Source organism: Notamacropus eugenii, chromosome 1 (assembly GCF_028372415.1).
Source record: "Notamacropus eugenii isolate mMacEug1 chromosome 1, mMacEug1.pri_v2, whole genome shotgun sequence".
In the NCBI taxonomy this organism is placed as follows: domain Eukaryota; kingdom Metazoa; phylum Chordata; class Mammalia; order Diprotodontia; family Macropodidae; genus Notamacropus; species Notamacropus eugenii.
The window spans coordinates 694,836,530-694,858,655 of NC_092872.1; the positions used below are offsets into that span (position 1 = coordinate 694,836,530).

Consider the following 22,126-nt stretch of genomic DNA (forward strand, 5'->3'; position numbering starts at 1 on the left):
CTTCATTTTCAAAGAGGACTAATGATATCACAGGGTAATATCTTCACCTGCTCATGAATTGAATTTAAGTGAGGCAGAGTTGCAGTAAGTCCTCAGCCTCACTCTCCTCCAGAATCATCAAAGACAAGTGGCAGGCCAAAACTCAAGAAGATTGGAGATGCAGAGATAAAGTGGATGGTGTTGGTGTTTTCAATGTCTGACCGAACTCTAACCACTCCACCACATGCTGATTCAGCTGCCTTCATGGCTGTTGGAACAAATTTTCTCACCCCTGTTTAGCCAGGGAAAGTCTTCACATGGTTGGGATAGACATCCCCCTAATTCACCAATGAGTTTGAGGTCTATCAGTCACCCTCAACTTGGTTTAGCCCATCTGCCAAGACAATTTTACTGGGGTTTGGCCACTGTGCATGCTGCAGCTTCTTGGAGCCATGAGTGATAGTTGAGTGACCAATGGACATCAAAGGTGGATGAGCAGCCCATGAGGGCTTGGCAACCCACGTACCAGAGGTGCTAGTTCTCCCTGAACACCCCATACATTTCAAAGCTGGTTACTAGGGATACAAAAACAAGCAAAACATCCCAGCCCTCAGGGATCTTATTCTACTGGAATGCATAATTCTTTCTAGAAGGCCAACATCCTAGATCTGGCCCTTCTCATCTCATTGCCTATACAATGCCCTGTGAGTTGGTCCCCCTGTTTCCAGTCTTTACCCTTTTAAATCTTTCCTCCTGTGGAAATACTATGTCTTTAGGGATGGTAAACCTTTCAATACTTGGTTTCCTTGTCACATTTTGCAGATCAAAGAGGCAAGAATATTTCTGAAGTGCTTAATATGTGCACAGTACTGTACCAATCTCTGGAGATACAATGAAAGGCAAAAACAGTTCCCACCCTCAGGTAATGGGGGAGATATCATATAAACAACTGTATATATACAAGACATATTCAAAAGTGCACGTGTGTGTGTGTGTGTGTGTGTGTGTGTGTATTATATACACACACGTGGGAAAAAAAACTAGAAATTTACTGGCACAAGAAATTTCCTCTACCTAATTTGATTACTACCAAGTTCCTAACAGTATGCCTAAGACATATGGACATTAAGTGACTTGCCCAGTGTAATAGCTAGTGAGTGTCAGAGGCAGGCTTTGAACTCAGATCTTCCTGTCCGTAAGCCCAGCATTCTCTCCACTCTGCCAGGCTGGCTGTGTTAGTAATGATAATGAGTTTTATATTTCATTTTAACATAGAGTCATAAATTGCTCCCTGGAAGGGGCCTCAAGCCATCTAGTCTAACCCCTTCAATTTGCAAATAAAGAAGCTGAGGCCCAGAGAAATTGTGACTTGTCACATGACTCATGTCAGACATGGAGTATAAAAACCATTTTATTAAATAATATATTTATTATGATTATAGTTATGCGATACTTTAGATGTGTGAGTGCTGGACTCCTTTTAAAAGGGATCTTAGAAATTATCTAATCTAATCTAATTATCTAATCTAATCTAATTATCTTAATTTTTTGTAGCTTTCATTATTCAATATTAAATAGCAGTTAAAGCCAGCTTACAATTTTACAAATTTTTCTATACTCAGAATTAGGTAACTGCATTTTAGGGTTTAAATGTAAAAGCTTGTCATTCACTCCCTTCAGAACTCCATCAGCTATTTTTTATTCATTCATGTTCACTTATCCTTTTCTACACCTATACCTCTTGTGGCGTCTGTGCTTCAACGTTTGCATTCTTAGCTTTGCTTTATTCCATCAAGGTCTTTCTCAGTTTCTTTATATTCTTTCTGCTTGTAGATATTAATTTTAATAGTCTGTTCCATTATACACTGTACATGTCTTTCCTTTAAACATTCCCAGTCCTTGGAGGTTTAGGTTCCTCTTCCTACCCCATTGACAGGAAGTATGGTGGGGGGAGGGAGGTATTAGAAACAATGCTGTTAAAAATGGATTGAATGGATTGTTATTTTTTATAATACTCCTACTCCACTTTACAGATAAGGGAAGTGAGAACTGAACAGGCTATTTCAGAGACTGAACTGAATCCCTACTAACTATGGAGTGTACGATAGAAAGTTGGGGAAGGGTATATAGAATTGTATGTATGTTTTTGCTTAGGTAAATTTTTGATGTCAGCTTGTTTTCATACCATTTTGTCAGAATACTGATTCTGAGTGTATTACTATACTTTCTTCTACATTATGGTTGTTTCCCAGGAGGAAGCAAAATTATAATGTAGTACAAGTTTTGTTTTTTTTTTTATTTGGAAATTCTAGTTGAGATTTGCTTTCATGAACAGGCACATAATGCTGAAAGAATCATTAAACATTATCTACTCTAATCTCCTTATTTTATAGATGAAGTTAGAGCCCAGAGGACAGTGATTTTCCAAATGTGCCATAGCAGTCTCGTGCCTGAGCTAGAACCTAGAACCCATGTCTCCTGACTATAGGCACACTACGCTTTCCTGCTGTAACACACTCTGCTTCAAAGGATGATTTGTGACCATACTACCCACAGAGATGCACTAGCAAATAATAACTGCCTAGAAACCCTATGAGACAAACTGAGATTATTTGCCTGTAAAAGAGAAGGCTGAAGAGATTTAATAAGGTCTTAGTGGGTGGTCCCTGTTTCCTGGTTAAGAGGGAGGGGCAAAGTAGCAATAGGAATGGCAGTAGTCCTATTCAGAGTCTGGAATGCCCCTGATAAGAGTTACTTAGATACTGGAGAAAGAAGCTTTGAGCTTACCAAATCAATGAGTTTGGGAAAGCATCGAGGCAAGTAGGCAGAGGGCTGGCCTTGGAGTCAGGAAGATGGAGTGAATTCCACCAAAGATACTGACTGTGTAAGTCACTTCACCTCATATGCAGATAGGGATGATAATAATAGCCTAGGCTTCTGGATTGTTGCAAGGATCAAATGAGGTCATGTATGTCAAAAACCTTGAAGCATTTCTGTCAACTATTAGTCCTGCCTGGCTGGGTTTTTACTGATCTCAGACAGACCATTTCTTTTGCAAAATATGGAAAACATTCAATTTCTTCATTGTAAGTATCAAATAGGCTATATCTATACTGCTTTTCTGCTGAATTTCTGCAGTAAATTTTCTTTACTTCTCAGAAATATCGTGAACTTACCCTATTGGAAAACAATGACTTGACTTGGCAAATGAGGGATACTTTTTGCAGTAGAGGGAATAAACATGATTTACTCGGGGAACTTTGGCTAAATGACTGTTAAATCATTGGCATGCGGGAAAATGATTTGCAGAGCAATGGAATAAAAAGTCCCAGAGTTCTATTTCTGCGTACTCCTGCATTTCCACCCTCCTTGGCTCCCGGTACCCAGTAGTCTTCCAGAAGAATTAACTCCTCTGTGATAATGTTAGTTTTGAAGAGAATAAAAGCTTTCCTGCTTCTAATCCTAATTGAAACAATAGAAGCTTGAGTTGCTCTCTCCTGAGTCTGAAATTTTCATTTTAGTTCCAGTTGTTCAGAATTACTTTATTTTTCTAGGTCTGTCTATAGCCACTTTACTTGTATAAAGAATATTTTCTCATACTCTGGAAGACATAATGACTTAAAATGTGAAAAAATTAACTCTGGTCAGTGAAAATCTTAGCTATTACATTTTCCTAATTGGTATGGTTAAAATTTTGAACTTCAATAATAATATTATCATAAGATTCAGTATTTAGGAAGTGTAATTTGGCACTCAAAACAAATTCAATTCATATAACTGAGAATCTTTTGAGAACTATATTCCATCCCCTGTGGGTCAGGTTATGAGAATTTAAACTATGTCAGTGTATCAATGTCCGTTTGATGAGTATTTAAAGCTGAATGTTACATCCTAGAAGACGGAGAATTTTACATTTTAAAGTTTCATGGAGACTTGTCCTTTTTTAATATAAAATAATTAGTAATGTTGGACTTGTAGGTTTTGAAATAGGCCTTTTTGGTATTAAAAGGTAATTCATGGCTTAAAATATCTGTTTAAAATTAGAAAGAATTTAAGACTGTAGTAATTGAAATGACTTTAATGGAGACCAGATTGTGTAGTCCAATAGGGGGAAAAAAATCCTTGCAATATTCCACCACCCAGCTTCTGTCCCAGAAACAGGCGCCAGCTTTGGTCTTTGGAAACATTCATCCACTGTTGGGCAGCATATGAAAATAATCACATGTAGTTGGGTCTGTCTTTAAACATTTCTTTCCCCAGTAGAGTCTCATGCTTATTCTTCAGATCTCTGTGTAGATACTTTACCCACCATAACAAATAGGTAAAGTATTGCCAAAGAATGATTCCTAGTTGAATATTTCAAGCAGACTGCTCTGAGATATGGGGCCAGAAGATGGGGAAATGGAGCAAGTGCCATAAATGATGGGCAGTTGATTGTGTTTAAAGAAGGATAGTTTCAACAACCAAATAAAATTATTCTAGTAGGTGTTTTTAAAGAGGTTATATGTATTTTATATATGTTTGTATGTTTATTTTAATTGGTTTCTACACCAATCAACACTTTAAATAAATTGATTCTGCTGTGAAAGAACATTTGTGCTGATATAAGATCTACCTCCTCACTCGGGAACTCTGCTGTTAGGCAGCAGTCAGCTTTTCCATTCTTTGTAGTCTATAGCTAATCAAGTATTTTAACTTAATTTTCTGTATAAAGTTTACTGGAAAAGTTGTCCAAATTTTCAAATGTGAGGTGCTTACTAAGATGTACCAGAATTGGCGAAACTGAGCCAATGTGTGTTCTGATATGCTTATGTAAAAAAGATAGCAGGATTCCTAAAACTACTTTGTCGAGTGGGACTGGTGCCAGGCGATATCAGTTATTATTACTAGAAAAGGTAACCCAAAGTTTACCACAGGAATTTTTAGCCTTTCAGCCTGCCCATTTATATGTCCCGAAACTGGTCCAGGAGTTCTAAAAAGCAGAATCTCTAAGGACTTAGCAGAGATTGTGTTCTGATTATAGAAATGGTGTTTTAATTCCTTTAACATACCTGAACGTGAGATAACCTAAATTTAGAAAACAAGGACACTCAGAAAAATATTAAATGATACCTAATGTTGAATGCCCTCAAAATGTTTAGTTTTCTTATCCATAAATTCACTATAATAAAAATTACAGAATATTTTGACTTTTGGACACTTTTTTTTCAAAGTGCATACATAAGTAATTGATTTCATTGCATCTGTGATAATATCAGGGTAGATAATCCCATCACCAGTCCTTTTCAAAATCCATTCACAACATCTCATCCGTGAGATTTTTGCTTGTGTCTTTCTGAGCACCTTCTATAATTAATGAAAAACATTAGTGGTCCTCAAAGTGGGGAACTTTTTCCCCTATTGAACTACACAATCTGGTCTCCAAAGCACCCCCAGAGAAACTTGGAATAAGCCCAGGAATACAAAATCAGCAAGTTAAGGGGTGGGAAGAGGGGTCATATCCTACTCTCCTTGTGTTAGCCAGTCATGGAACTTATCTCCCTCACATCCCATCACTCCCTTCACCTATTCTTACCCAACAGTTCAACCCTCTCTAATCCAACTGTGCAAGTTCTCTTCTGGACCAGACTTCATCTTTTGGGGACTGTTATAACCTAAAATGTCTTGCCTCACCTAACGTATCCTCTTCTGTCCCCACATCATCCGATGGCTGCATGCCCTTGGACATGGGGCTACCAGGCTATGGCCAAGGAGTAGAAGCTCCAGTACCTCTTTTTCATTTTCTAAGTAACAGTGAGTCACACAGAATGAATAGGCATGGATAAATGGTGATCTAAGTATCAAGTGTCATTATCTTTCACCAAAACCTATCCCTCTTCCAAACCCCCCTGTTTCTCTGTAAGGGATATCATCATCCTCTTAGCCACCCAGGTTCACAGCTTGGTGTCACCCACTCACTCTCACTCACCCCACATTTGTATCCAATTAGTTGCAAAATCTTGTCGCATCCCCCTCTACAAGAGATTTAGTGTTTGTCCCTTTTCTGTACTTCACACAATCTCCACCCTTAGCACCTCTCATGTAACTACAGTAGCCTCCTAATTGGTCTCCCCCACACAGATGCCATGGTGATTTTCTTGAAAGACAAGTCAGACCATGTCATCTTTCCTACTCAGTAAACTTCATTGACTCCTTGTTACCTGTAGGATCAAAGAGAGACTGCTCTGTTTGGCATTTAAGACTTTTAACGACCTTTGCCTAACGTGCCTTTCTAGCCCTTATTATGCATACGCTGGCTGCCCTCCTTGCCAGAAGTTCACTCCTTCCTCACTCCTGACTCTTAGCATCCTTTTCCCTTCAGGACTTAGCCAAAGCATCACCTTCTACATGAAGCCTTTATCGATTCCCTCAGCACCTGATGCCTTCCCTCCTAACCTTGTGTTTGTTTTGTATGTAGACTATTTAAATGTACATTGCTTCCCCTAAAGTAATGCCAATGAGTCAATCAATGAATATTTATTTTTTGACATCCATATGGAAAACTCTTCTCTAAAACAGACTACCAACATGGTAATGTCAAAAAAAAAACTGATATCTTCAATTAAAGTTGGGGCTTTTTTATGTTTAGTCTTTCAATTGACAAGCATTAATTTTCTCTCCCTCCCACTGTACCTCCAAAAATCCCTCATAACAAAGTATGTAGTGAAGCAAAACAAATTCCCACATTAGCCCTGTCCAAAAATATGTGTTTCATTGTACATATTTAATCAGTTCCCAGTCAGGAAGTAGGAGTATGATCCAACAAGTACTGATTAAGCACCTCTAAGGTGCCAGACAGTGGGGTTACAAGGAGAAGAAAATTAAACAGTTCCTACTCACAGAGGCACCTGTTTCATTCTTATCTTTATATTCCCAGTTTCTGGTTCAGGGCCTGGCATATAGTAAGCATTTAATAAATGGAGTGACCGCTCATTGGAACTTCCAGTCAAGAAAATCACTGATCCATTTTTCATATTTGAGTATTTAGAGATTCACTTGCTTGGTTTCAACATCTACAAACTTAGCTGAATCTCTGATTTCATGGAACCAGGCTAGTTTTAAGAAGTGTTTGAAAAAAGCTATAAGAAAAGATTTGTAATACAGTGAAAACTATTTGCAGAGTTCTAAACTGAAGTGCATATTGGAATGAAGGCAAATATTTCACCACAGAGTATTTATTTGGCATATGTTGCCAAAACAGATTTTTAAAAAAATCTCCAAAAACTTTTACCCCCAAAAGATTACATATGCCAACATCTTCTCCATGTTGACATTTGCCAGCTATGGCATAGCAAAAGGTGTAGAATTTAAAGATGTTATGCATTTCTCTTTTTTAAAAACTGTCAAATTAAGTGACCTTTTTATAACAAATGACTATTAGTAGTATGCTACCCAACAGAGTTTTTTTAAATATGAATACTTACCTGTCATTTCAGGATGCCATTTTTAAAAGCATTTATTGATCTTTGTTTTTAGGTCCCCTTCATTTCCCAACATATACATCTTCTTCCTCCATCCAGAGGGCCTGTTCCTATAACAAAGAAGAAAAGGGGTAGAAAAAGTAGTTAAGGAAAACTACTATAACGCTTTAATTGAGTATGATAATGTGTACTGTTTCACATCCATAGTTACCCACATTTGCAAAGAAGGAGGGAAAGGGTCTTCTTCAGGGCCAAACATGGTCACTATAATTATTACACAGTAGCAAAGCAATCCTTTTACACTCCATGCTTGACTCACTATCCCACTCACCACAGCAGCTTTTCCAAAACTTTTCACTCTCCTCAAATCTCCCATATATCTTCTCAGCTAAGAGCCTTGCCTCATATTTCACTGAAAAAAATGAGACCATTTGCCTAGAGCTCCCTCTTGTCCCCTCTTCCTCATCTCACCTCATACAGATGCCTTCTACCATTTTCTCCTCCTTCACCCCATCTCATTTGAGAAGGTGGCCCTTCCTCTTACCAAAGCAAACCGTTCTATATGCATGAATGTTTCCGTTCCATCCGTCTTTTCCAGCAGATTGTCTCCTCTGTCATTTAGCTTCAATTTTTCCCTTTCTACTATGTGCTTCCCATCTGGCTACATACATATCTCCATCATCCTCAGAAAACCTTCCATTGATCCATTCATCTCCACTGGTTATTGCCCCATATCTCTTCTCCCTTTTCTGGAGGCCATCTACAATCTATTCTTCCACTTTATTCTTAACTCTCTCCAGTCTGGCAGCTGGTGAAAACGCCCAGAGTTAGGAGATGAATTGTCAGGTTCAAGCAATGGCAAAAGGCCAATGTAACTGGATCAAAGAGTACATGTAAAGTGTAAGAGGACTAAAAAAGTGGGGGTAGGGGATTTATGTGGGGCTTTGTATGCCAGACAGTATATTTTTTATATTGTGTGCTGGAGGTAATAGGAAGGCCATTAGAATTCCACCTTCTGTAGGAGGGACTCCACACATCACCACTCACCTCCCCTTGATTGTCTCCACTTTATCTTATATAAGTCTTATTTATATATAATTGTTTACATGTTACCTCCCCCGTTAGATTATGGGCTCCTTGAGAACAGACACTATTTGGATTTGTATTAAGAGCCTAATGGGCTCTTAATAAATGTTTATTGACGATAGCATTCAGTTTTAATTCTGGTATTGCTCTTTATGGTTTTTTTTTATAATTGTGTTTTATTTTTCCATTTCTGCTTACTTTATTTTGCATCAGTCCACATAAATCATATAAATCTTCTCATGCCTCCTTGTATTCTTTATCTTCATTCTTTCTTATGATGAGAGAGAATGAATATTTGTTAAGCACTTACTGTATGCCAGGTACTGTGTTAAGCACTGGGAATACAAGAAAATAAGATGTTCTATTCTGTCAGGGAGCTTACATTCTAATGGGGAAAGACAATACATATGAAGAAGATGATGAAAGGGATGGGGGCACCAGTGATATGGAGGCAAACGAGTGTTGCAGTGGACCTGACAGGAGAGGGCTGGAACAGAAGTGGAGCACCACGGCAGAGATTTCTGATGATAGGATAGTACTTGGCATAGACTTCTCTTATTGAGTTGACTCTTCAAGATAGAATCACTCTCATAGGGGTAAGGAATGTTGGAATGGAGTAATATTCCTTCATGTTCATGACATCCGTCTGTCTAACCATTCACCAATTGGATAATCATTTTCTTTGTATCCATCTGGAGTTTATACCAAAAGTGCTGCTATGAATTTTTGGTGTTTCCTTGACCTCCTTTGGGTAGAAGCCTCATACTGAGATCACGCATCGAAGGGTTGGAACACTATTCAGTCATGTCTGACTCTTCATGACCCTATGGATCATAGTTGTCCATGAGGTTTTCTTGGCAAAAATATTGGAGTGGTTTATCCTTTCCTTATCCAGTGGATCGAGTAGATCCTTTTGATGGGTAATCAGAGGTGAAGGCTCAGGATCACAAAACTACGAAGTTTCTGAGGCTGGATTTGAATTCTGGTCTTCCTGACTCCAGGCCCAGCACCATATCCACTGAGCCACTAGCTGCCTCATGAACATTTTAACTATTGTCTTAGTGTAATTCCAGATTGCTTTCCACAATGGTTAGACTGTTTCACAGCTCTACCAACAGTGTATTTAGTGTATCTAACTTTCCATACTCCCAACCTTCACTAGTTCCATATTTTATCTTTTTTCAAATTTTCTTAGTGTGAAGTAGAACCTCAGTCTTGTTTTGATTTGTATTTCTCTTATTAAGGATTTGGAGCTTTTTTTGAGAACTATTTATATCCATTAGGGAATGACTAAACATTTTGTATTACTTTCTTATATATCTTGGATATCAGACAAAGGTAACATTTTTTTAACAAAGAAAATGAAAAACTAAGTGCTTTTCAGTAGGAAATTTGTATTATGATGAGAGCATTTTCAAAACAGGTACTTGGAAATGTTTTCATAACTAATGTGATTTGTTGCCTCAAATGATATGAGCATGTCACCTAAAAGAACTCTCATATCTATATAACTTAAACTTGAAAACAATTCTCTAACCTATTTAAAGATCTTCCAAATGAAGAGTGTCTCTGCCTATACCTATTTGTTTAAAAATATATCTGAAAATTCAGCACCTTCAGATTTTGTTGTGTCATTTCAGTCATAGCCAATGCTTCATGATGCCATTTTGGAGTTTTCTTGACAAAGGTACTGGGGTGGTTTGCCATTTCTTTCTCCAACTCATTTTACAGATGAGGAAACTGAGGCAGACAGGGTTAAGTGGCTTGCCCAGCCTCACACAGCTAAAGGGTGTCTGAGGCTAGATTTGAACACATGAAGATGAGTCTTCATGATTCCAAGCCCAGTGCTCTATCCACTGTGCCACCAAGCTGCCCCAGCCTTCAGATTAGTTTGCAAGAATAATTGGCTTATATTGGGGAAGATGAAAATTTACTAGGTAGATTTTTACAAATACCTTTGCATAATTCATGGGTGGTATTGAATGAGAATCATGATTGAATAAGTACAGCCAACAATTCACTTCTTTACTTTGGAGCTATCTATGTATCTTGGTGAATGAAGTATCTTTGTCAACTATGACAGCCACTAAAGTCAAGTATTGAAATAAAATGAACTTAGAACCATATAGGTATATGTAGTTACTAATGTGTGTGTGTGTGTGTAAATATATATGCTGGAAGTTTGTGTTAAAAAAAAATTTTTTTACCAATGGGAGTGAATAATCAAAATAACTTCATGTTTATGGTTTGCTGAAGGCGTCTGTAACAGTCAGTATTGAGAATACCTGTCGTAAAGCAGTCACTCATAAAATGTCAACATTAGGAAGGACTTTAGCTATCATCTGGTCCAATGTATTTTCATTTTACAGATGAAAGTGACTTGTCCAAAGTCATTTAATAAAACATTTAAGCACCTACTATGTGCTAAGCACTCAGGATACAAATGTGCAAAGGAAAGATAGTCCCTAGCCTCAAGGAGCTTACAATCTAATGGGGAAGGCAGCTTACAAAAGGAAGCTGAAAAGGAGGGTAGGGGCTGGAAACTAGAGAAGAAGGTACATGGGCGGGGCATAGTGGAGTCCAGTCCTGGTACTAACTGGTGGGAAACAAAGAGATGGCTGACTTGGGAGTCCTCTTTAAATGGAGACTTTGAGAGAAGTTCTTTGTTTTGCCTTCCAGCCCTTCATTCAGAGGGGCAAAGGACACTCAGGGTGATGATGAGGTGTACCAAAACTGAACCTTAAATGAACCTCGACAAGCAAGTTAACAGCAATATGACCAAAAAAGTCATGGAGAAATAATTTTGTAGTTCTGTTAGTTAATCTTGCACATATGCCCCTGACCTGAATAGACTTCTCTGAAAGCCATTTCACAAACACATAATCATTGATGCTTATTTATGGACTAAAATCATCCATAATTTTTTTTTTCAGAGGGAGTGTCCAGCAGACCTGTGATTTCAGCTGTGTAAGGAACTCCCAGGTTGGAAACTTCCTCCATCAATGCAGATTGTCATCTGTAGCCTGTACTTGTAGACTCACAATTGCCTTTTGTCTGTTAACTTCACTTATCAAATGATGGGGTTAACCTCTAAGTTCCTTTCCAGTTCTAAATCTGTGATCATATGGAACATTCCATTATTCTAACAAATGATGATGATGATAACTAACATTTATATATAACTTTAATAGTTATCTGGTAGCACTGAAAGATTAAAATGATTTGAACTCAGGTCTTCTTGATTCCAAGTCTAGCCCTCTTCTACCACCTTTTCTCTCACCTCATCATCGTAATAGCTCTTGTTCATATCCTTTGAGGTTAGAAAAGCACTTCCTGTAGGTGGGAGGGAAGGGCTCTTTGAGGAGTCTGTAATCTCCTTGTTAGGGTTATAACCCTCACAAGTGCGGGTCACAGCCCATTCACCGCTTTCTTACACTGTGCAGCTCTTGTGTGTGTCCTTCTGTAAATACTTAAGGGCCTACTACTAGAAACCTTCCTCTGACTCTTTTAATATTTCTGTGATACCATTACAACACTTGGACTATTTATTATCCTCCCACTCTAAGAACAATACCAACTCACCTCTCATTCATGTTATTATAATTAGCATTATCTAGGAAAGGTTATTTTTTTTAAAATTCATTACCCCAAAAATTTATACTATTATACATGCCTCCTATTCCCACAAAGTTATATATTTTTCTAATTGTTTGGGAGGGGACACTTGAAATCAGTTTGCTTGGTATGTAGACAGAACATTGAACTGGGAGTCAGTAGATTTGGATTCATATCCTTGCTCCAACATTTACTATCTGTGTGGCCTTCGACAAATCACCTAATCTCTATAAATCTGTTTGTTGTCCATTTTCAGAATAAAGATGATGCATACTTTATCTATTTCATGGGATTGTTGTGAAGCAAATATTTTGTAAACCTTAAAATGCTAGAGAAATAGCAATTAAGCTCAACCTCCCATTTTGTTCAAATGGAAGATTAAATATTAAGGAAATGGTATTAGTGCTATCCTTGTGGGAAGGTTTGCATGCATTTTTGGTGACCTCTTTAGCACTATACCAGTTTACTTGGTAGCCTACTCGTGTATCCACTTTATATCTGTGCATCTGACTGTTAACTTGATTGGTATTTGGACCATTAAGTTTAAGATAGCATTTAATTTTATTTTCTAAACCACCTCCTAACAATACAGTGTCCTAAAGTTGATTAATTCCATTTTTACCTATAAAACTATTTTTTCCTGTAAGAATATGCTAGAAAGCAGAAGTGGTCTTTACATTGGAGAAAGAATAACCAGGAAAAAGTGCTTACTCTGCTGGGTCCTCTGTGTGAGCACAGCTCAGCAGTATACGTGGAGACTATTTTTGTAATAGAAACAGGCGCAAGTCTGTGTGTGGTTTTTATGTTTGTTTTTTGTGTATTCCTGGAGCCTTAGATTCTGTGTTCCAAGAAAAATCTCTTATTCTTTATTTATTTTAACCCCCTACAGAGTTCAGTTTTTAAATTGCCAAACTATGCTAGAGGACATGTTAGAAAAAATGTCGACCGTATGAAAGTTCCTATCTGCAGTGGGCCTCTCTTAGAAGTTAGGCTGGAAAGAAGAGGGTGGAAGTCATACAGAGAGCTAATATGATGTAATGACTACAGACTAATGTAGAGTAATATGCTGTAGGAGGAAGAAAGCATGCCTGACTTGTATTCTTTCCCTTCTTCTATTTCTGATAAATAGAGGCTATTGTTAGCATATCCTATTTTCTCTGTTGTCCTATCTCAGTGGATAGATTTTGTTCTATGTATGCATTAATTTTCTTTTTAATTAAAGTAGGAATTTCATCTCCCTAATCCAAGTCAAATTGTTTATATTAGAAATCCATAATAGGAAGAATACTGGATATGGATTCAGAAAATCTGCGTTTGAATTTCAGTTCTACTGAACTGAATCTGTGAACCCCGGGCAAGTCTTTAGGCCTCATTACCTCCTCCATAAGGTGAAGGAATTGGACTGAATGATCTCTAAAGTTCCTTCCAGCTCTAAATTCTATGATCCTTTCGGGGGGGGGGGGGGGGTGCGGCCAGGAAGTTCATATATAAATGCTGAAAAAAAATGGCCTACAATTTTCAGTTATCTCCAGATAATCAGTTAAGAGAGTTTGGATGAGAATATTATGTGGTTTATATAATAAGCATGCTGATGGCCAGTGTCTGCTTGTCTGACAAGTACCAGCTGGTAAAGATTTTTCTTACCTACCTTCTTCTGTAGCCTAGCTTTATTACAATAATAACAAATGATTACCCATGTTTTCATAGTGCTAAGTGATTTACAGAGCATTTTCCCAGTGGCTGTAGTGTAAATAGTATTATCCATATTTTACAGATAAGGAACTGAAACAGAAGAAGTTAAATATTGCCCCCAGGGTCACATCGATTATCAGAGGCACCATGTGAACTTAGCTTTCTGTTGAGAGTAACATTCTTCTGGTCACTCAAGCTCAAAGCTGAGAAGTTATCGTTGACTCTTCACTCTCATTCATCACCTGTAGCCAGTCACTTGCTGAGTCTGGTCAATCCAGTTTCCACATTATCAGCATCTCTCCCTTCCACTCATGTGACTACCACCTCAGTTCAGACCTTCGTCACCTCTTTCCTGGACTGTTGTGGTAGCATCTCAGTTGTTCTTCCTGCATCTGGCCCTACACTCTCCAGTCCATCCTCTACACTTGCCAAATTAATATCCCTAAAGCCCTGGGCTGACCATGTCACTCCCACTAAAGAACATTCTATCGCTCTGTATTTATTGCCTTTAGGCAGGGATTCTTAACTGGTTTTGTGACCTGGACCCCTTTGGCTGTCTGAAGCCTATAGATCCTTTATCAGAATAATATTTTTAAAATGCATAGTATAGGAAAAGTGGGGGAAATGAGGGAATGTACAGGCACTGCTTTTACAAATATTATCAAATTTGATCCTCAAAACAACCCTGCAAGGTGCCATTTTACAGTTGAAGAAACTGAGGGAAAACAGAGATAAAGTGACTTGCCCAGGGTCATACACTAGCAAATGTCTGAGGCCACATTTGAATCCAAGTCTTCCTGACCCAGGCCCAGTGCTGTATCTGCTGTGCCACCAGCTGTCTCTAATGCACAGGATTACAAAGGAAATCAGTTTACTTTGAAATACAGTTATCAGAATATTTTTTAAACAAGTTCATGGACCCCAGGTTAAGACTCCCTGCTCTAGGATAAAATGCAAACTTTCTTATCTGGTATTTTATGCCCGTTATTATCTGACCCCAGCCTCTCTTTCCAGACTTACTACAAATTACGTGTCCTTCACATAATGTTTAACATTCTAATCTCCAGCCAAACTTTCCTGTTTGCTACTTCTTATCCATAACATTCCACATCCTTGTCCAGGCTGCCCTCACATCTGGAATGTGCTTCCCTCTTCACCTCTTCCTCTTGAGATCTCTACCTCCTTTCAGAGCTCCCTCCCCCCATACAAGTTCTGCCCTCTATAAGGGCCCTTTCCTGACTCCCTGGTTCCCAATTTTTCCCACCCAACACTCCATCCCCGCAACAAAGTTACTTGGTATCTATTCTGTATTTACTTGTTTGCATTTTGTTTCCCCCCAGAAGACTGTAAGTTCCTGGAAGGCAGAGACCAGTCCTTTTGTCTTTGTTCAGTGCCTGACGCATAATAGACGCTTTTTTAAAATAAATAAATGCATGTTAACTTGGATTATAATTGGAAATGCCTGCATAATCAGTCTAGAAGCTTGCATATTTCACTTATGTAATATGGGATATAATATTACAAACTGCTGTATTGTAAAATAACCTCCTTATTTCATTTGTTATATCTTAAAAATATTTAGTGCTGTAAGTTAACCTTTTATTCCAGTCTGTTGACTCTAATTTTGCTTTTTAATGAATATTTCAGGAAAGTCATCTGAGATCACCAGATTTCTGTAACAGTAATTCTAAGAATCACTGTCTCTTTGTTTCTTTAGTTTTAGTCATCACAATTAAAAGTTATTGATTAGGCTTAGAAATAATGTAAGGTACAACCTAGTGGCAGTTGTGGTACTGTAAATAGAATACCAGACTCAACAGTCAGGAGACCCAGGTTCTGATTTCACCACAGACCCATAGGCTTGACCTCTCTGCATTAGTTTCTTATGGGTAAAACATTAATAAAACTGCTATTACCCAGCGCACAGGGTTGTTTTGAAGAAAGAGCTTTGTAGACTCTAAAGTGCTTTGTAAACAGTGTAAGTTGTTAGCAAAAGTTTATCTTTTCCAGAGATCTGGGTTCTAGCCAGCATTATAGGCTTGAGTAATTAGGTTGGATTAGGTGGTCCTTTCCAGGGTCCTTTCTGGTACTGAAATTCTGTACTTCTTTATCGGCAGTTTTCTTTCATTTTAGGCTAGTCTCATATTTCCTTTAGAAAACTAAAGGCTTTTAAAAATGTTAATAGTTTAACTTGATAAAAATGGAGACTAGCCAGCTAATTTTCATTGATCCAGAGGCCTTTGTCCCTAGTTACTTCCTCCACTCAGCCTTGGCCATTAGAGGAATAGCCTCAGAGAAGGGTGCAATTTAGATTCACCTAGTCTTTGGTCATCCAAGCCTTTCTCAGGTTGACAGAAGTAGAAACTATTTATAGTTTCTAAATCAACCAGGGATATTATAGCATTCCTCTTCTGTACCACCTTACTGCCCAAAAGGAGTAACCAACATTTCTAGATTACTCTATTAAGTTGTCTGCATAAACTATTAAAATCAAAACTATATCCTCATTTCAGGCTTATCCACATCTATTTTATATTAAAAGTTGTGTGCATCAGAAGGGTTAGGAATAAGGGAACAGTCATTGTGGACTGAATAGGTAGTAGCAAAAGATTTTCTGAATAATGCTCTCCTACCCTACTAACAGACAGGACTGACTGACTGATGGAATATAAACTTATGAACATCATACTTTAGTGTCACAAAATTTAGAAGCTGGAAGGGTACCTTAAAGATCATTAAATTCAACTTCCCATCCATATGGGAAGTACTTCTATGATGTCTCTGTCAGGTTTTCTTATTTAGCCTCGGACTGAAACTTAAAAAAAAACCAAGAAGCTGTTTCAGCGTAGGACAATTATTTGTTGGGACGTTATTCATTCCATACATTGAGCAAAAACTCTGCCTCCTTTGTAATTCCTACCTATTTGACTTAATTCTGCCCTTTGCACATCATAGGACAAGTTTTGCTTCCTTTTCATATGATACACCTTCAAATATTTGAACACACAGAACTGTCATGTCTCATCTAAAATGTAACTTCACTTGACTGTCTTCCATTTTTTGAACTGTTGCTCAAATGACATGGTTTCTAGGCCCCTTCCCCTGAATAATCTGCAGTTTGTCAGTGTTTGTCTGTGAGGTGCCTTGTACCTTTTGCAAACTGACATGGAATCTCTCTGCTTTCTCTTTGTTCCTCATCTTATGTTGCCCCGAGGTGTTTCCGTTCAGCCACTGTGGCCGCCCCTTCTTGTCTTCATCTCTCAGTCTCATTGCCTCAATGTGAAAAGAAGTTTAAAAGTATTTTTAGTCGCCAAAAACAACCCCAGTAAAATAATCCTTTCCATCCTGCATAGCCCAGCCCGCCATGCATTTAGCAAACACTAAAACAGAAACATGCATTCTTATACAAGTCAAAAAAGAAGTCACAATCTTCCCATTTAATACATTATTCTCTTTGTAGGACAAAAGCCTGAAACCTTACCGTCTCACAAAGTATTACTGGTGGGCTGGCAGTGATGTTATAAATATATAATTAGTATTGATTCCTTTCAGTCAAGATTTCTTCAGTGCTCAGCCCCTTTCTAACCTTCATTGACTGAAACAAAATGCTTATATTAGTGTTCCCTGATTGTGCAAAATTGATCTGTTTTATACAACATTCAGCATTGATTCTGTACAGAACAGAAATTGTCTTTCTGAGATATATGCATTCCATAGCATTTTTAGATCTATGATTACAGTATAGTTTTCAGCTGGCCTGTTCATTGTAATATTTGGGTAGTTTTATAAATGTACAGTTTCTTGATATTAAAATTGTTTAGATCTAAGAATTCTAACAGAGTTTGCAAAGATGGAAGCTGATGTTGAATTTTATTGAGACTTAGAAACTTCATATGGCAGAAATTTAAAGACTGAGATAAATAATGCTTCTGAGGGCATACGAAAGACAAGTATGACTTCCTTGCAAAGTTTGTTTTGGAAAGCAAAACTCTTTCACTTATTTGGATCTCATTTAAATAGCAAAAATAGAAATAACTATGTGATTTGACTAATTTTATCGCCCAAAATTGGTGAATGTTGTTGATAAATAGTAGGTATGCCTTAAGCACTTATGGCACATATAAAAGTAGACTGACTGTTGCTATTAAAACAAATTTGACTTAATGAACTTACCATCTTAACTGTAATTCAGACTAAAAGTCAGTGAAATATAAATCACAGAGTAAAAATAGTTTCATCCCTATTTTTGATTAAACGTTGAGGATTCAGAAGAGAAAAATGAGTGTGGGAAATGAAAAGATGGCTTAGAAGATGTTGTCTGAGGACCATGGTGTCAAATATAGGCTATTGACAAGGGACAGTGTGTACCAAATAGAGATTACTGTTAAGCAATTACAGCACAGATTAAGTTTAAAACATAATTACCTGCAGTCTTGCAAATCTAATCAAGAGGACTTTAAACTAAAAAAGGAAGGAGAAAGTACATTTTCCTCAAGTCTGAAGACTTGGTACCACAGAGAAAAGCAAGTCTAGAAGACATAGGAGAAAGACTAGCAGAAGAGAGAGTAATAAACAATAGGAGCTGAAGATTCTAATGCGAGGAGTTAAATTTGACATCATCGAGTGTCCCTGAGATTTGGTGGAATAGAACTTGATCCAGTAAGTTGACTTTGACCTTATGGAGCAGTACTAGAAGAAGTTGTTCATAACTGGAGATTCAACTTTCAGTTTGGTGTAAGGAAAAATCTTCCTACCAATTAGAACTTTTCAAAAATAAAATAGGCTTCAGTATTGATGCCCACTCAGTGAAAGTCTTCAGGCAGAGAAGGAAGCTTGATGGCATAGTGGATGGAGAACTGAACCTGGAAGCAAGAAGACCTGAGCTCAGATTAGACACTTCTTTAAGCTATGTGACCTTGGGTAAAACAATCTCTCATCCTCAGATTCCTTATCTGTAAAATGGAGATAATAATTACAATTTGTGAGGATCAAATGAGGTAATATACTTAAAGATCAATATAACTGCTAGCTATTATTTTTAGACCGACAGCTTTACGTTAGGGGTGTTCATAGGAGATTATTGGTCAGATGTTGATTGCACTGGCCCATAAGGTCTTTCTTACTCCTAGATTCTTTGAAGTAACTGAAGAATAGGAAGAGTGTTAGTCACTTTGAATTTTTACAGAGCTTGTCAAAGCCTTTAGAAGTAAGACTAACTGTGGTTAGTACCTCATGGTTCTATTAGGCCTAGTTTCTCTCCTTAAAGCTTCAGTCTTGCATCACCAGTTGCATGTTTTAAATTGGACACACCATTGGCATCTCAAATTCAATATGTCCAAAACAGAACCCAGACCTTTCCCTATTACATTCCAAAGCACCGGTATCATTCCAGTCTCCCAGGTCCACAACCTCAGTATCATCCTCAACTCCTCATTCATTTTATTCCATTCTTTCTTTCTTCACATCTCTCACAGCAGCTACCTTATCTCATTTTGATCTCAAGTCTACCACGCCACCTCCCAGCAATCTACATACTCTCTCTGCCCCTTCAAGCCAACTTAAATACTAGTGAATAATCTTCCTTAAGCAGATCCTAATCACATCACTGCTCTGTTTAGAAATCTTCACTGGCTTCCTATTGCCTCCTTAGGCAGTTAGATGGTGCAGCGAATAGATCATTGGGCCCAAGTCAGGAAGACCTGAGTTTGAATCCAGCTTCAAACACTTACTAGCTCTGTGACCATAGGCAAGTCAGTTAACCTTTGTTTGCCTCAGTTTCCTCAATTTAAAATAGAGATAATAATAGTAATACCTACCTCTCTGGGTTGATGTGAGGATCAGATAATTGATTAGGAATTTTTTTTTAAGCACTTAGCACAGTGCATGGCACACAGTAGGAACTATATAACTCCTTATTTCCTTCCTCTTCTCTTTTCCCTTTCCACCATACTCTTCCAGCCCCATCTCATACTTCCCTTTGCACCTGAGCCAAATTGGACTATCTCTCAAACATAGCTATACCCTCCTGCCTCCATGAAGTCCAGCTCTGATGAAGGAAGCCTTTTGCTTGAAGCATACCCTGCACTCCAGTTGGTGACCTTCTTGCCCTTTGTCCTCACAAAACCACTTTGTTCTATACTTTTCTAATACATCTATGATATATTATAGCTTTTCATGTATGTGCCATTTTTGTCTTAAACTTTATCATACCTAGAACAGTAACCTATAATCAGGCAGTGAGTACTAAATTATGTTCAGACATGTTCTCTAAGAAAAATTAAAAATTCCTTCTGAAATTACAAAATCTTGGCAATTTTACCTCTCCAATTTCATATCTGTCCCCTTCTCTCAGTTAGTCACTGCCTTACCACTTAGTCTATTATGATAGCATCCTAATTGGCCCCCCTGCCTCAAATTTCTGTCGTCTTTAAATCCATCCACCCCATAGCTACCAAAAGTGATATTCCTGAAATTATCCATGACACACCCCAGCTCAGTAAACTCCAGTGACTTCCTCTAAAATCAAGTACAAACTCCTGACATTTAAAACTCTTCACATCCTGGCTCCAACCTAATTTTCCAGTCTTGTTATACATTACTCCCCTTCATACACTGTACAGTTCAGCCAAACTGACCTTTTTACTGTTTTTCATACACTTCATCTCCCATCTCCATGCCTTTGCCTAGGCTATCCTTCATGCCTAGAATAAGTTCCCTCCTCACTCATACCTCCTAATTTCCCTAATTCCCTTCAGAGCTCAAATGCTGGACTTCGGGTTTACATGACTTCTCAGTCCTTTTCAAAACAGAAATTATGTACCTAAGATAAAGCAATTTTACCTGTTTCCATGGTGTAGGACACCCAGAATCCAAAAATAGGTTCATGAGCTTACTCAGTACCCACCCCCACCTCCCCTGCTACTGGCAATGAAGCTATACTAGCAGATTCAAGGACACAACAAACTTGCATCAAACTGAGCACTGCACTCCATTCCTCCCCCCTCTTTTCAGTGCTATTGAGACCCTAGCTCCAGGCTGTGGACATATGTTCCAGGCCTTAACAACCAGCTTGGCAACAGCCCCTCAGGAGTAAAAGTCTGCCAGGCCTGCAGCCCACAAACACCAGTGCTGCAGAGCCCTAAACTTCTGGAACTGAGGAAAGCAGGCTCTGAACTACTAGTGCAGGGCCAGAGAAGGAAAGAACAGAGGGAGTGTGGTAGGTTATCAGAACAGGACTCTGAGTTTTTGGGGAGCTGTGCACTCACCAAGCTTGAAAGAAAGAACATAGTATCTAGCCAGAGCTAGTTCTGACCACCCAAAAAATCATTTGGTACAGAGACCTGGGATGGTGAACTGTGAATTATCCAGTGTGGGAGGAGACTGAGATAACTTTGAAATACAATCAACAAGGAAATCACAGTCAAGAGGGGAGAGTCTCAGGACATGAGCAAGAAGGAAGAGACGGAGACACTAAAAATACCAAAGATTTCAGGAAAAAGAGACCTCTAAGACCTTGAACATAAACAGGAACAACAGGAAAAAGATGGCCTCCAGATCTAAGAAGTGAGCTCAGGCATCTATGAACAAATACTGTGAAATGAAGGGAAACGATCCAACAATTGGAAGTGGGGGGATGATCCCGTGGAATGTGAGGAGAACATGGAACCACAACATCCTGTTCTTGAGTGGTTTAAAAGAAAAATTAGAATTACAAGAGCAGAATTTATATCTTGCGCAGCAAAAATACTGAGCAGAATGGAAAAACTGCAAGGCAGTCTCACCAAAGAAACAAAAGAGAAAACAAGATTGGGAATGCCAATACACAGAAATGAAAGACAGCCTAGAAGAGAAGCAAAAAACAATAGCATGAAAAGAAAATATGCTCACTAAGCAATAAACACATCGGTCCTTCCTCCATTTTGTGACTAAACTCTGAGAAGGCCCTCTCCTGTAGGAGTCTCCATTTCCTTTTTCACTCTCTTCTTAGCTCTTCAATCTGGCTTCTCACCTTCTCTTTCAGCCAGAGCTGCTCACTCCAAAGTCACCAATGAGCTCGGCCACATTGAATGTCCTTTTCTCAGTCTTCATCCTTCTTAACACTCTACAGCTTTTGACATTGTCAGTCACTCTCCTCTCGAGGTTTTCTTGACATTGTTCAAGGGGTGTTGTGAGGCTCAGATTGGATCAAGCACAAATGCCAGTGATTATTATCACTTTTACTATTAGCACCCTGCAGTCACCAGGCCAGTCTTGCGAGAGCTTCATTCTAGACCCTTCGACTTCACTCCTGAGCT

At 38.4% G+C, this 22,126-nt stretch overlaps 1 protein-coding gene across 16 annotated transcripts in view; it reads left to right on the top strand.

Annotated features, from left to right (window-relative positions):
- The window catches only part of CBFB (core-binding factor subunit beta), a 90,410-nt gene that overhangs the window by 59,652 nt on the left and 8,632 nt on the right, over positions 1–22,126 (top strand). For 5 of the 16 annotated variants that reach the window (XR_011972835.1, XR_011972834.1, XM_072635977.1 and 2 more), the window contains exon 6: positions 11,459–11,507. The exons of 6 other annotated variants lie outside the window; for them this stretch is intronic. Coding sequence is in view for 7 of the 10 variants with exons in the window: in XM_072635977.1 (XP_072492078.1) it covers positions 11,459–11,496 (38 nt within the window). In the remaining 3 variants the exon portion in view is untranslated. Of the gene's footprint in view, positions 1–801; positions 902–11,458; positions 11,508–13,914; positions 15,428–22,126 lie in introns of those variants that run through there. 5 more of the 16 variants (XR_011972833.1, XM_072635975.1, XM_072635980.1 and 2 more) reach the window with 3 other exon arrangements.